Below are 14,372 nucleotides of genomic sequence, written 5' to 3'. Positions count from 1 at the left end.
AAAAAAATTTGGATTTTCCTCACTGGCACTCCCCTCTGGTTTTTTCCCCCTCACTTAATTCAGCCCTAAAACATCCCATTTGGATAATAAATTATTACACCCAGCTCTGGGCAGGAGCTCTCAGCCTGACTCCAGGAACAAAGCAGATTTCCAAGGAAATTTGACTCGGCTCATCCTCAATGCATCTGTTTTCCAAAGGGGTAAAAAGACAATGTTTAAGCAACAGCAAATCAAAAGTGATTTAAGGGTCTGAAGGGCTGAAATGAAGCCAACACATTGAAACTCACCACAAAATTACCATAACTGCACTTATGCAAATCTTTCTTATATGACATAAAAACCCCAACACTGCTTAATTTGGGAATTTGGCAGAGCAAAGGGGAAAGAGGAGAGCCATGGACCAAACACACTCAGAAATCTGGGTAAGAAATGACAACCTGGTGTGGGAGGATTTGGAAGGAGAGCAACACTCCAGGCTCAGTAGATTAAGTTGATCTACTTCAGTTTTACACCAGGAACATGATTTTTTTTTTCCAGCCTGCTTTACAGCACGAGCTTTAAACCTTCAGCTCACAGATTCAGTTCTGTATCTGTAGCAAAAAACAAAATAAAAGCTCTAAAACATGTTGAGAAATAAACGGTTTTGCTTTGTTTTTCCAATACAGCCACATTTAAATTCCAATTTATCTGACCTCAGCTTCAGAAGGAACTGTTGGGAGGCAATACTTCTGCCAAATATTTAGTATCTAATTAGAAAGGTCCTCAGATATTTCCAAAAATGCCAAGCCCCAAGCTCGGGGTCTTCAGCACATCCAGGTCTTATCAGTGAGATCTTCCACACCATCCAGAAAAACCTCAAACCCAACCTCCCCTCTGCATTCTGTGAAAAATCACTCATTAGAATCCCTAAACAGACTGAAGGCACTAAACAGAATCATTTTCTGGGATCCCAGTGACCTCTGACAGAGCAGTCACAGAAACACCAAAGCTTTTTGGGGAACAACTCAAACCTGAGCTCAGGAGATGCAAAGAGCTGGGCCAGAGGAGAATGGGAGGAAAGGAAGCTGCAAAGAGCAGTTTTGGCTCTGCTGAAGATGCCACAGAGCAGAAGAGCAGGAAAGCTTTGTTCATGTGAATTTTCATGATACTTCATTTTATGTAAGAATGTAAAAAGTGGCTGGAATATTTTTGATGAGGCTTATCAAATATCCAATACATTAATCAATACCAATATTTTATTGATGATTCTATTTCTCTTGATTAAATATTTAAGAGAAAGATGCATCTTTCCCTTATTGTTTCAAACATGACCAACCTACTGATCCTCTTTATTTTATTAAATTTCCGTCTCTCTAAAAATATTAAGGCCTTGAAAACCTTTGCTGTCCAAGTTTTTACAGAAACCTCTTTGGGATTGATCCTCAGAGCTCTCTCCAAACTGAAGGAGTGCAGTTAAAAGGCAAAGCTTCTCCTAAGCTTGGCTTAGGGTCTGGCCCACAGAGCACAACAAGACCTTCACTGGGAATAATGAGAGCCAGTGTGGGAAACCAAGGTGGGAAACCCAGCCTGGAGTGCCTCACTGGGAACAAAAGGAGGCTCCAGGATGATCTGAGGGATGGAGAGCTGGGAGAGCTGGGATTGTTCAGCCTGGGGAGGAGACCAGGGGTGAGCTCACTGTGGCCTTGCAGGGCCTGAGGGAGCTGCAGGAAACATGGAGAGGGACTGGGGACAGGGGATGGAGGGACAGGACACAGGGAATGGCTTCCCAGTGCCAGAGGGCAGGGATGGATGGGATATTGGGAAGGAATTGTTCCCTGGGAGGGTGGGCAGGCCCTGGCACAGGGTGCCCAGAGCAGCTGGGGCTGCCCCTGGATCCCTGGCAGTGTCCCAGGCCAGGCTGGACATTGGGGCTGGGAGCAGCCTGGGACAGTGGGAGGTGTCCCTGCCAGGGCAGGGGTGGGGCTGGAGGGGCTTTAAGGTCCCTTCCAACCCAAACCATTCTGGGATTTTGGGATTTTTGGATGCAGCAGAGGATTTAGGGCTGTGTTTGTACCATCCAACACTTTTTCAGAGACACTCCTGCTTCTGTCAGGTTGTTAACGGGGGTGGGGTGATGGCTCATGGAATCATGGAATCATTAAAGCTGGAAAAGACCTTGAAGATCATCAGGTCCAACTGTCAATCCAGCACCCCCACCATGTTCATCACTCAAGTGCCACATCCACGGGATTTTTGAGCATTTTCAGGAAAAGAAAGAAGTGTGGATTCGTGTCAAACTTCCCCGGTGCTCAGTGAATGCCGAGAGCTGCGGTTCAAGACTGAAAATAAGAATTTGTGATAATGAATGCACTGAACAGAGCCCAGAGCCAGAGAGGAAGAGATTTGTAAGATGAGAAATTTCCATTTTCCTATTCCCACATCACTGCCTGTGCTGGAGGAAATCCCCAGCTCCCAGCACCAAAAGGGAAGCTGGATTGGGAAGGGCAGCTGTGGGATGCAGGAATTCCAGATCCTCAGGAGTGATTGCCTTAATTGCTTTAATTTCTGATCATAAATGTCTCAAGGAGAGCAGAGAGCTGGACAGAGCCTCATAAAATGACACAGAAAATGTTAAGTGCCCTAAAATATGAAAATGTTCATATTTAGGGGTCTGAGGCTTCTGAAACCCTGAGGGAGGAGGAGGAGGAAGAGGAGGAGAAGGAGAAGGAGGAGGTGGAGGAGGATGGCTTTGAGTTTTCTACTCTAGGACTGTCTCACCTCTTCTGACAGTCTCAATGCTGCTTTTCCCCCCAGACCACAAGTAAGTCCAGTTTCACTCTGGAGCTTTAGCTTGTCCAAGGATGGAAAGGATTTACCTGTTTAACCCAACAGATCCTTCAGATGGAGACAGGGAATGAACCGGGAAACTCAGGGAGCTCTGCAAAAGGTCAGCGAGAGCAAACATCATCTGTAGTAATATCACACTGAGGTGGAGGGCTGGAGAGCACCTGTGGGCCACTGAAAGCACCTGTGGGCCACTGAAAGCACCTGTGGGTCACTGAGAGCACCTGTGGGTCACTGAAAGCACCTGTGGCCACAGGAGGGGACCTCTAGCCACTGAAGAGGACTTTGGCATCTCTGGGGAGCACCTTTGGACACCAGAGAGCACCTCCAGCCAGTGAAGAGGATTTTTGGGTCACTGGAGATCTACTTCCACAGGAATTACAGTTACTGAGGAAACCTGGGTCCAAATTCCCAAAGTAATCCACGATTTTTAAGTGCCCTGGGGGAGACTTCTCGAACACAAAACAATTCCAGGAAACACCAAGCGACACCATGGGAATATCAATCTCCTTCAGCACCCCAAGCCCCAATAACTTCATTTCTACCCAGAGCTCCCTCCCAGGAGGACCCTTCAGCATCCAGGAGCTGCTCAGGGAAGGGAAAGCACCAAAGTTCCACAGGGATGCTGGAATAAAGGATGGAAAGGAATAAAACTGAATCCTCTTTCCAGAGGGTTTTGGACAAAATTGACACACAATGGTGCAGGGCACAGGCAGATTAGGGAAGGAAAACTGACCAATAAACCTGGCTGGACTCAAAGAAAGGCCATGAAATACAATTAATTGTTACTATTTATGTTACCAGACACAAGAATTGACTTTCAGATGCAGAGGCTGGGACTCAAATAAAGGATTCACACAAATCCATTGGCCTGGTGAGAGCCCAAACCCCTCCCCTGAGCTCATTGTGTTCTCAAGATCACAAATCCAGGACTGTGGGAGACAAATACTTTTTTCCGTGTCAGGAACACATTGAGAAGTGTAACAAAAAGCTGCTTTTCCATGGGAGTGTGAGCTGGGGAGGCTTCCCTGGCCAGGGACCCACTCAGAGAATGAGCAGCAGCAGCAGTGGGAAGATGAGTTTTAAGGAAGGGCATGATCCTCTTCTGAGTTCCTTAACAAGTTCCTTTCCCACAGGACAAGTGTTGGGGAAAAGTTTCAACAAGAGTTTTCTGAGATGTAAAAGAATTACAGCAGAGACAGAGTCTCATCAGGGTGCTGTAATTCCACCTCTCCATGCCCTAGAGTCACTCAAAACAACAAATCTTTCATCTGTTTTCCCAAGGAAAACTCATTTCTCAACCCAAGTTACAACTGTGGGGTCGACAGAGGAATTACCAGAGGTGATTATTGGGGAATCATGGAATGGGTTGGGTTGGAAGGGACCTGAAAGCCCATCCAGTGCCACCCCTGCCATGGGCAGGGACACCTTCCACTATCCCAGGCTGCTCCAAGCCCTGTCCAACTCTATAAACACCATAAATCAAAGGTAAATCTTAGCTACAGGCTAGAGGTTTTATTGAAGTCACAAACACAAGCCAAGAGAACGAGGCCAATTTTTCCAGTTTGTTTTATTTTCCCATTTATTTTGTATAAGGAAACTGTTTTCCCCTTGCCACTGCCCTTCTGCAGGGTACTTGGTGCTTAAAAGCTGCTACCTGTGGGTTCAGGCTCCCCCCAAACCCAGCAGAATTTGCCTAAAAATGGATTATGATTAAAAATGAAGGAGCCCCCTCAGCCCTGGCTGTGACCCCCTGTCAGCTCAGGGATCTCTCAAAGCTCAAGTGCCAGATTTGTGTGATGCCAGGGGGTGCCACCCCTCCTCTGAGGGCAGGCTCTGCCCCAGGACAGGGTTATTTCCTGGGGAGAGGCTTTGGGAGCTGTGCTCATGTTCTCCTGAAGCAGTTTGGGCTCCTCCTCCTGCCTTTGTCCCAAAAATCCAACATTAATATCCCCATGGTCCTGCTACCCAGAACACGCTCCAGGTTTAGCTCCCTGAATCTCAGCAGTTAATCAAGGTTTCTACCAGAGAAAGGAAAACAGCTTAAAAAGAAAAGAACAATCCTAAACTGATTAAAATCAGCCCAATTTTGATAGGAAAAAGCATATTTATATGACAAATTGAAGGTTTAACCCCTTGCCTGATTGCTGGGCCTGAGCCAAAGGTTTGTCTCTCCACATCAGTGGAAAAAAACCATCAAATAAAAAATCTTGAATCCATTTTAATCAAATGATTTGTGTTCCAGGCCGGGCTCATCTTTGAGCTGAGCATTTTTTTCCTAAACAATCAAAATCACCCCAAGTTGAATCTCCTCTGGCTTTGTTTACAGCCAGCACCAAAAATGTACCAAACACTCCTGCTCCTGCACAATGGGCTGAAAATGGGTATTTATGGGGTGTTTGTCTCCATCTCCCTGACAAACCCCTCCACATTCAGACTAAATAACAAAATCACCCCTCAGCTCCGGGAGCATCACCTCAAACACCTCCTCTGAGGTAACGGCACCATTTACACCCTCGAACTTCCCCCTGTTTGCAGAAGCTTTGTTTGCCACCACTGGTGCAAAGAGCAAAACACCAGAAAAACCATCTGTGTGTTCTTCCCTTTGTACCAAACAGATCCAACCTCCCCAAATCGCTGCAGCTCTGGGGAGGATTTACCTGACAGTGATTTCTGCAGCGCAGGGGGTCAGGGGAATAACACCTCACCCCCAGTTTTGAGCAGTTTCAGTTCTATGGCTGAAGCTTTGAATACCAGGGAAGCAAAGTGCTCTTTTTTCCCTAAAAAAGGCTTTTCTGAATCCCCTGAGGTGTCTCCTCCAGCCCCAGCTCAGCTTTGGGTTTCCCTACACCCACCCCAAGGGATGAGCAGCCTCTGGTGACCCCACCGAGGGGTGACCCCAACGAGGGGTGACCTCACCGAGGGGTGACCTCACTTGTTCCCTCCCAGGTCCTGCTCTGCTCAGAATTCAGCAGAAGCAGCTTTAATCCCAGCTGTATCCCTGAGTGCTGAGGAGGCACTGAGGTGTTTTGGGATGTGCTTCCCCAGACAAGTCTGGCTCGGTATGGAAGCCTGAGAAACCTGGGCACCTTCCACCAAACCTGGTTTTGAGAGGCTGAGGGCACAGATTTCCCTCCAGTTTTTTTACACTTGTGCACACAGATGTACATAAATAGAGTTTTGAACGTTTTACAGCTATAGAAACATATTTTTCCTGAATGCTTGCAGATATTCTGGGCACTGGCACAGGGTGCCCAGAGAAGCTGTGGCTGCCCCATCCCTGGAAGTGTCCAAGGCCGGGTTGGATGGGGCTTGGAGCAACCTGGGACAGTGGAAGGTGTCCGTGCCCATGGCAGGGGTGGCACTGGATGGGCTTTGAGGTCCCTTCCACCCAAACCACTCCAGGATTCTGTGATCTGTGCCCATCTATGGATGTACATGGATTTTCCCCAATTTTCTGTATGTAATTTATGTATAAATTCCACCTGCACACGCCCATTCCTGGTTACAGTGACACACGTGCAGGTGCCACTGAATCCAACACCCAAACCCCTCCACTTCCCCAATCAAAGAAATTGCTGCCACCTCCCTCATGCAATGGAATGCAGGGATGGAGCACAAGGACAGCACTCAGGGCAGGAGGAAGGGAAGGGCAGGGAATGTGATTTTCCTGAGGATCACCGGGAGCCCTGTGTGGAGCAGGACCTGGAGCCACAGCCCTGGGGCAGTGAGAGATCCCCCTGAGTGAGATCCCTCTGAGTGAATTCCTGCCCCATCAGTACCGGAGCCAACGCTCCAGGGTAAGGCCCAGAACTAAGGAAAATGAATCCAGGGCACACTAATGATTAAAATTGGCTGACAGGTCCCAAAGCACAATAGAAAATATAAAATTATCCTCAGGCAAGTGATTTTCTGCTGGAGTTCTGCAGGGATTGCCTTTGACTGCTCTTTTAACGCCCCCTTCCCTCCAGGAATCCTGGAAGGAACCCAAGGGCTGAGGCTGCAGACAATGTGGGGATTAGGGAACAGAAAGCACCGGAGAGCAGGGCAGTGACTCCCTGATCCCAACGCGTGGGCAGCCAGACAGAACAAACCCTGCCTGCACCCCCGGGCAGGGAATCAGCCCTGGGAGGAGGGGAACAGAGCCTGGGAACAGGATGGGCCTTGGGCACCCTCCCTGGGGACACCTGAGCACCCCCAGGGATCAGATCACCCCCACGGGGAGGACCCAACACAGGTGGGAGCCACAGCACAGTGAGAGCACAGGGAGGTGGCCACAGTTGGGTCATCTCAGGTGAAGGGCACCCAGAAAGTCCTCAGTGCCCAGCACCGACCACTCCAGACATCTTCTTGAGCCTGAGGGGCTGTGAGGATGTAAAATGGAAAGGACAAATAGAATCCTCCTCTTCTCCACCCACCTCCTCTTCTCCAAGAGCTCCTCAGGTCCCTTTCTCCCGAGCTCCAGCCCCTGCAGGGACACTGTGGCCACACCCAGAGCTCCCAGGAGCTGTTCCCTGCCTTGGCAAACCCAGGACGAGGGCACTGAGCTCTGAGTTACTGCAGTGCACCTCTGCTTCCTGCTGGGCACCAAGGGCAAAACACGATCCACATTTCACACACCTGCTCCTGGCAAGGGACCACTGGATTTTCCCAGCTGTTCCAGGCACTCACTGCATCCCAGCTCTCCTGGGCTCTGGCTGGAGATGCCCATCCCTGAGGTGGAGCTCCCAGGGGAGCTCAGGCTCATGGGCACTGTTTTGCAGGCAGACATGAACTTACTGTGGTCACTACACCAACACCTCATCCAGCTTCCCATCATTCCTGTTGGGAATTCAGGTGCATTGTAAAAAAACCCCAAATCCAGCTGACTTAGTGGAAGTGTGACTCGAAGTCCCATGAACTCCATTAAAAACAGCTCCCAGAAGCCTCATGTTAGTTTTCCACTGTATGAACACTTACTTGTGATCCACAATCTCAAAGTAAGACAATTCCTACCAGGAATAACTCTTAAAAGACCCAGCTTTGTGAAGCTTTCATGGGTGATGCAAAGAAATGTGAACTCAGGCAAAACATTCCCAAATGTGAAGCCTTTGTGCCCAGAAGCAGCTGCAGAGTGCAGCATTGAGAGATGTCACCTCTGTAACTGCTCTGAAATGTCCAAGCTATTTCTTGCTGGAAACGCCCAAAATTCCCAAGTAGACATGTCAGCAGTGAAGTTCTCAGTTCAAAGAGTTTGGAATAAAAACCAAAACCTGTCAGAAAGCATCTGAATGAGAAGGTTTGGGTATCCCCAGCACAGGTGACCCCAGCAGCCTCCTCCTCCCCCCCCTTCCCTACCAACACAGAATGGCCCTGAATTCCCATGATTTTATTCCACAAAGTTAAAGGATCATTACCCACCACCCCCCACACAACCACAGGTGCCTGTGACACCTCAGCCCTGCCAAAACCTCCCAGCAGGGATTCAGGATGGGTCTGAGATGGCCAGAAACTGCTTTCAATATTCAGTGAGAGCTCCACAACCCACGGGAGCTGCTCCCACCTCCTGGGTGGAGCAAAGCTCTCAAACCCCACCATGGGTGGGATCTTCCCAAGAAACTGAACTTTTAGGCTCAAGATTTTCCTGCTGGCTCCAGTCTTTGCTCAGAGCAGCAGCTCCTCAGGCAGGAGGAGAAAACTGACCCCTGCCAGGGGCACATGACCCGCAGCTAATCCTGGTTAATGAGGAATTCCCCCAGCGCCTCTCCAGCAAGGGGTCAGCTAATCCCATTCACTGACAGCAGCTTTTGACTCCAGGAAAATGGGAAGTGATGGAAAACATGAATATTTCCTTCTATTTTGATTTACAGATGCTGCTTTGAAGAGGGAAACCATGACATTTTATATATTTGGGAAACTAAATGCAAGTTGTCCTGTGCCTTGCCCTTCATCCAGGAACTTTTATTGGATGTTGGAGAAAAATGGGCTTCTAGAGCAGCTCTCCCATTTACCCAGCTGTGCTGAGATTTGTCATTTGAAGCACTAAAATAAAGCTAATATTGTGTTAAGTGGAGCTGATCAGCACACAAATGTATTTAACTGCCATTCTCCTACAGACAGTGATTAGATGAAGCCTAATTATTTTTAAAGATAGAAATGTCATTGTTAAAATCAGTGGAAGAAACTGAGAATCAGCAGTTTCCACCTTTAGGAGAGCAGTGCAATACTTGAGGCTGATGCTCACAACATCCTTTGTTCAAGAGAAGCAGCTGTGCCTGGGGCTGCGTGGGGGACAGGTGACACAAGGGCTGGTGCTGGGGGGACCCATCCGAGCAAAAGGAACAGCAATTTTGGGGAATTGGACACTGAACGTGGGACCTGGATCCCTCCAGGTGCTCTCATCCTAGGAGGGGAGGAGATGATGCAGATTAAGGATTAAATACCCCCAAATTCGTGGTTTTATTAGGATGGTAAAGCCAATCACCAGGAAAAGCATGGGGAGTCTCCAAATGGGAGAAGAGACCATCTCTGGGCAGACTCCTTCTTCTCCCCTTGTCCAAATCAGCCTGCCTTGATGCCCCTATTTTTTTCCTTTTTTCTCCCCCTTTTCCTTCAGCTCTCTCCAGGCCATCCATGGAGTGTTCAGCAGTTCATATGCTTCTGTCTCCAACTGTGCCAATTGTGTCCCAGCCCATCCCCACATCAGAGACCCAGCAAGGCCCCGAGGAGCATCAGCCACCTGCAGGTGATGCTGGATGGAAGAACTCCAGGGACCCCAAGGATTCCCAAATAAAGTGCATTGCTTTACAGAATCTCCCAAGCCTTCGAGAGCAGCCTTTGAAATGCAATGATATTTAGGGAAAAGCAAAACCAGAGAATGTTTTCTGTCATTCTGCAGCACTGAACTTCCCCAAAAAAGTTATGCCAGCACTGAGAATTCATTTCCAGTGGACTCAGCCCCTGCCTCCAGCAGCATGGCCAGCCCTGAACTTCACCCCGTGCTGGTGAGAGGGGGCTGGACCAGCACATTCTTGAATTCATGGAAAAATACCCAGGGACCTAAAGTGACCAAAATTCCCCCTTGTTTTCCTGCCACTCGCAGCTCTGTATGAAGATTTCCCTGTAAAGACTCCACTTTATCCTTTATCCACTCCTGTGGAGCATGGGAACAGCAAAGCCAAGGCTGCGTGTGCTGAGCAGCATCATTCCTCCTGGGAATCTCCTCTGGAAGAGCCAGGGAACAACCCAAAGGTCTGCTTGCTCCACACCCTGCTTCTCCCCAGAGTTCCTTTTGTGGCTGCAGTGCAGCCACTGCCTGGTGCTGGCGTGGGCAGCCTGGAATTCCCTCCTGGGATCCAGGTGACTCTTGCTGCTCCAGCTGTAGCTCCAATCCCAGATATCCCACAGCTGATCACCAGCTTTGGCTCAGGGATTTTCAAGACAGACAGAGTTCAGGGAGCAGAGATGACATTTTGCAGCTCAAGCAATAAATCAGCTGCTGGTACTGGGATAGGGGGGCAATCTGAGCAAAGAAAAGCTCCATCTTAATTTTAAATAAGAAGAGTTTGGCTGCAGGAAGCCCTCAGGAGCCATTGTGACACATTTCAAGTGCATCTTCAGTGATCTTTGTCCCCCAAATACCCATGGCTGTCACACACATACAGGGAAAGCAGAAGAGGCATCAAGGTGTTGTAAGGAAAACGTGTGTCCCAAAAATGCCAGGAAAAAAGGTCCCTCTGGTATCCCGGGATTGCAGTGAAGTAACACAGCCCCAGCTGGAGCCCAACCCCACAGTGACTCCAGGGATGACCTGGCACTTTGGAATGGTGTCCAGCAGCCCCAGCACTGACCTCTTGAAGTGACTGGCCAGGACTCCCACAAGCTCCCCGATCCTGCTGTCGTTGGAGGGGTCATTACTGAAGAGACAAACGATGAGATCCTTGTTGTCTTTGGTGTGGAACACCACAAGCTGGTCCTTCCCGTTGGAGACACTCAGCCCCACCAGCTGTGGAGAGAAAGGGAGAACAGTGTTGGGTGTGCTGATATAAAAACATTGATGCCCCTTCCCTGGAAGTGTCCCAGGCCAGGCTGGACAGAGCTTGGAGCAGCCTGGGACAGTGGGAGGTGTCCCTGCCCACGGCAGGGGTGGCACTGGATGAGCTTTGAGGTCTTTCCAGCCTGAGCCATTCCATGATCCCCTGTGCCTTTGCCACTGCCAGGCTGCTTCTTTCCTCTCCAGGATGCTCCCAAGCTCCACCACGGAGCTGAGGGGTGGCAGTGGGTGGGTGCTCCCCCAGCAGCTGAGCGAGGTGAAACCACAGCAGCTTTGTGGAATTCAGAGTCTGGGAGGTGTGAGGGAGTTTCCCCACCCAGCCTGGGATGGCTCTGAGCAGCTCATGTGCCACTGCTGTGCCACTCTCCCTCTCCAGGGCCATGGGGCATCTGCCAAGGATGGCACCAGCTGCTGTCCCAACAGCCCCAGGTAAAAGCTCTCCCCAAAAAGCTCCGTGGGATGACAGCACTGGACCCCACATTCACCAGGAGTCTGCCCAACTGCATCTGCAGACCCACACAGGCTGGGAAACCAACGGTGTCTGATGGCCTCAGGCTGTGCCAGGGGAGGGTGAGGTGGGATATGGGGAGAATTTCTTCACTGAAAGGGTTGTCCAGCCCTGGTTGTCCAGCCCTGGCACAGCTGCCCAGGGCAGGGGTGGAGTTTCCATCCCTGGAAGTGTCCAGAAAATGTGTGGATGGGGCACCAGAGGATGTGGCTTAGTGGGGGTGCAGCTTTAGTGGGGGCTGGACTTGATGATCTTAAAGGGTCTTTTTCAACCTGAACACCTCAGTGCCCCTGTGATTTGCAGGTAACACAAGAATTTAGGAAGAATTTGAGTTGCAAACCCTACAAAGCCACAGTGATTCCCATGTTTAGGCATGGATGAGGTCTGGCTGTTCTGACAAAATAAAAAGGTGCCGAGGTTTGGTTTGGGTTTTTTATTTTCTGGCATTTTCTTTGTTGTCTGTTAAGTAACTGCACTTGGCTCACTAAAAGCTTTGTCATCACCTCACTAAGGAAAAGCAGGACATTTTTAGGAGGGGCAATCTGGGAGCACAGGTTACTCAGATGAATATTAGAGAAAGCGAAAAAAGGATCTGTGCTGGGGAAACAAAGTGGATGGAGGGCAAAAAAAGCCTCAAAAGGCAACTACAGCAAAGCAGAGAAAGGGAAATAGAATAAAATAAATAGAATATAATAAATGGGTTAAAATAAATAGAATGTAAGAGATGGGACAAAATAAATAGAATAAAATGGAATAAATAGAATATAACAAAATAAAATAAAATAAAATAAAATAAAATAAAATGGAATAAAATAAAATAAAATAAAATAAAATAAAATAAAATAAAATAAAATAAAATAAAATAAAATAAAATAAAATAAAATAAAATAAAATAAAGGTGAAAGGATGATGACTACACAGAGAACACAGAGGACTTTCCCTGCCCATTAAAGGGCTCCTTTGAGCCATCCAGAGATTTGCAGAGAGAAGCCCCACTCCCCTCCGAGTGAGAGGCACCCATAAACCATTCTGTGGAAGTTAAAGTTTCATTATTCCCTTGTTTAAGGAAGAGGCTCCTGTGTCCTCCAGAGCCTGTGAGCACCAATGCAGCTGGAGATTCCCGACTCCCTGGCTTTGCTTCAGCAGTCACAATGTGTTATTTCCAAGGAAGCTGTTCCAGCAGCTCTGGATGCCTCACACATCCCAGAAAAGCCCAGCCCAGCCCACAGCAGCATGGTCTGGGCCCTATTTTTGGGATGAGACACCACACAAGGTCCAGTCCCTGGGATTTTGTTGGTTTCTTACCCCAGGAGCTGAAGGACAGCAGCTGCTGCTCCTGGAACCCCGGGCAGGACCCTCTGCTACCAGTTCCACCAGCACAGGTGGAGTTTATTCCCTGTTCAGGCTATTCTGGGGCTGTGAAATGCTTTCCAAACAAGCTCCACTTCATGCACAGGCATTAACAGCTGCCTGGCTTTATAGTGTCCCTTAAAATTAATTTGCATGCCTAAATACCCTCCTGTGAGCACAATAGCACCACAGGGACTGCTGCCATCAAGGTTTTAAATGTGCAGCGAGTGTGAAAGATGAACAAGTCGCAGTGTCAGATTTGAAAAGGCAATTTAAACATTAATTATTCAACAGAACCCTGTTAGGAGGCCAAGAGCCCTTCAAAATCTTCCCATTTCACCCCTCCCCACAAGACTCTGTGAGCGAATAAATACAACACAAAAGAAATCATTTCAGAGAAGGTGCTTATCTCAGTATTTACCAACACTAATATTGGCCCTGCTTGAAGAGCAGGAAAAAGTCCTCAGCTTCTCCAGAACATCCTTTATTATGTTCACCACTGGAGGGGAGAGGTGGCTGCAAGAGCCCTTCTGCTGCTTGGGTGCCTTTTAATTCCTCACAGCCATTACCTGCTCAGTTTTAATTCAGGTAAGAACAAGAAGGTCACTGTGGATTGGTACTCTGAGGCAGTGCCAGAGTGCTGGCACATGGAAAACCCACCCACAGAATCCCCCAAAGCAGCTTCTCCATACGGAGAATCCACCAGGGCTGACAGGGAAGCTGCTCTTTGTCACGTGCAGGGAATGACACATTCCTCACCCAGAGCCCTGGGATGGTTTGGGCTGGAAGGGACCTTAAGGATCACCCAGTGCCACCCCTGCCATGGGCAGGGACACCTCCCACTGTCCCAGGCTGCTCCAAGCCCCAATGTCCAGCCTGGCCTGGGGACAGTGCCAGGGATCCAGGGGCAGCCCCAGCTGCTCTGGGCACCCTGTGCCAGGGCCTCCCTGCCCTCACTGTAAAGAACTCCTTCCTTCCATCTGAGCCAAACCAAACCTGTTTAGTTCCCAGCCCTTCCCCCTGTCCCAGTGCAGAGCTGGCACCGTGCAGGGACACGAGTGACTCCAACCATGGCCAGGCAAACCTGGCTGTGGGCGATGGGGAGCGATTTCCTCAGCTGAAAACAAGTTTGTGTCTGTAGCAGCCATCAGCTGACTGTCTCCAGTGAGATTTCCATGGAAACGCCACCCCTGAGGATGCTGCTGTGCTGACAGGGTGCTTGGAAACGCTGACAAGGAGCAGCAGAGGGAGCAGGCAGAGGATTCCAGCCGGGTTCACCTCTGTGCGTGGGAAGGACGCTCCCTCTTCCCAGAGAACACTCATCCAAACGTAGGACAGGGCTGCTCCACGGATACACATCCCAGCTGGTGTCATCATCATCCATTTGCTCCTCAAAAAACCTTCAGAGCATTTCAAACAATTGCTGTTTTCCCAAAAAGGAAGGAATTTCTGTATCACTGACCAGCTCTTTCCACTGCCTCCCTCACATGGAGGAAGGGCTCCCGTGAAGGGGGGGATCAGGCACAGAAAAACAGGGGACAGTGTGCAAGGCAGCTCAGGAGTGGAAAAACAACACAAATACAAACATTAGGTAACAAATATAAAACATAACTACAACAAGGAACAAACAACTCCTCTGCAGGATTGACTGTTTGCCAG

At 49.1% G+C, this 14,372-nt stretch overlaps 1 protein-coding gene across 3 annotated transcripts in view; it reads right to left on the bottom strand.

The window, feature by feature from the left end:
• The window catches only part of MYO1D (myosin ID), a 156,522-nt gene that overhangs the window by 47,428 nt on the left and 94,722 nt on the right, over positions 1-14,372 (bottom strand). The window contains exons 21-23 of one of the 3 annotated variants that reach the window (XR_011146736.1): positions 10,653-10,807; positions 2,856-2,917; positions 1,925-2,318 (exon numbers count right to left, since the gene is read on the bottom strand). Coding sequence is in view for 2 of the 3 variants with exons in the window: in XM_068996797.1 (XP_068852898.1) it covers positions 8,048-8,075; positions 10,653-10,807 (183 nt within the window). In the remaining variant the exon portion in view is untranslated. Of the gene's footprint in view, positions 1-1,924; positions 2,319-2,855; positions 2,918-7,741; positions 8,076-10,652; positions 10,808-14,372 lie in introns of those variants that run through there. The other 2 variants (XM_068996797.1, XM_068996795.1) reach the window with 2 other exon arrangements.

Source organism: Aphelocoma coerulescens, chromosome 27, assembly GCF_041296385.1.
Source record: "Aphelocoma coerulescens isolate FSJ_1873_10779 chromosome 27, UR_Acoe_1.0, whole genome shotgun sequence".
NCBI classification, from domain to species: domain Eukaryota; kingdom Metazoa; phylum Chordata; class Aves; order Passeriformes; family Corvidae; genus Aphelocoma; species Aphelocoma coerulescens.
This window is presented reverse-complemented; position numbering and strand designations above follow the sequence as displayed.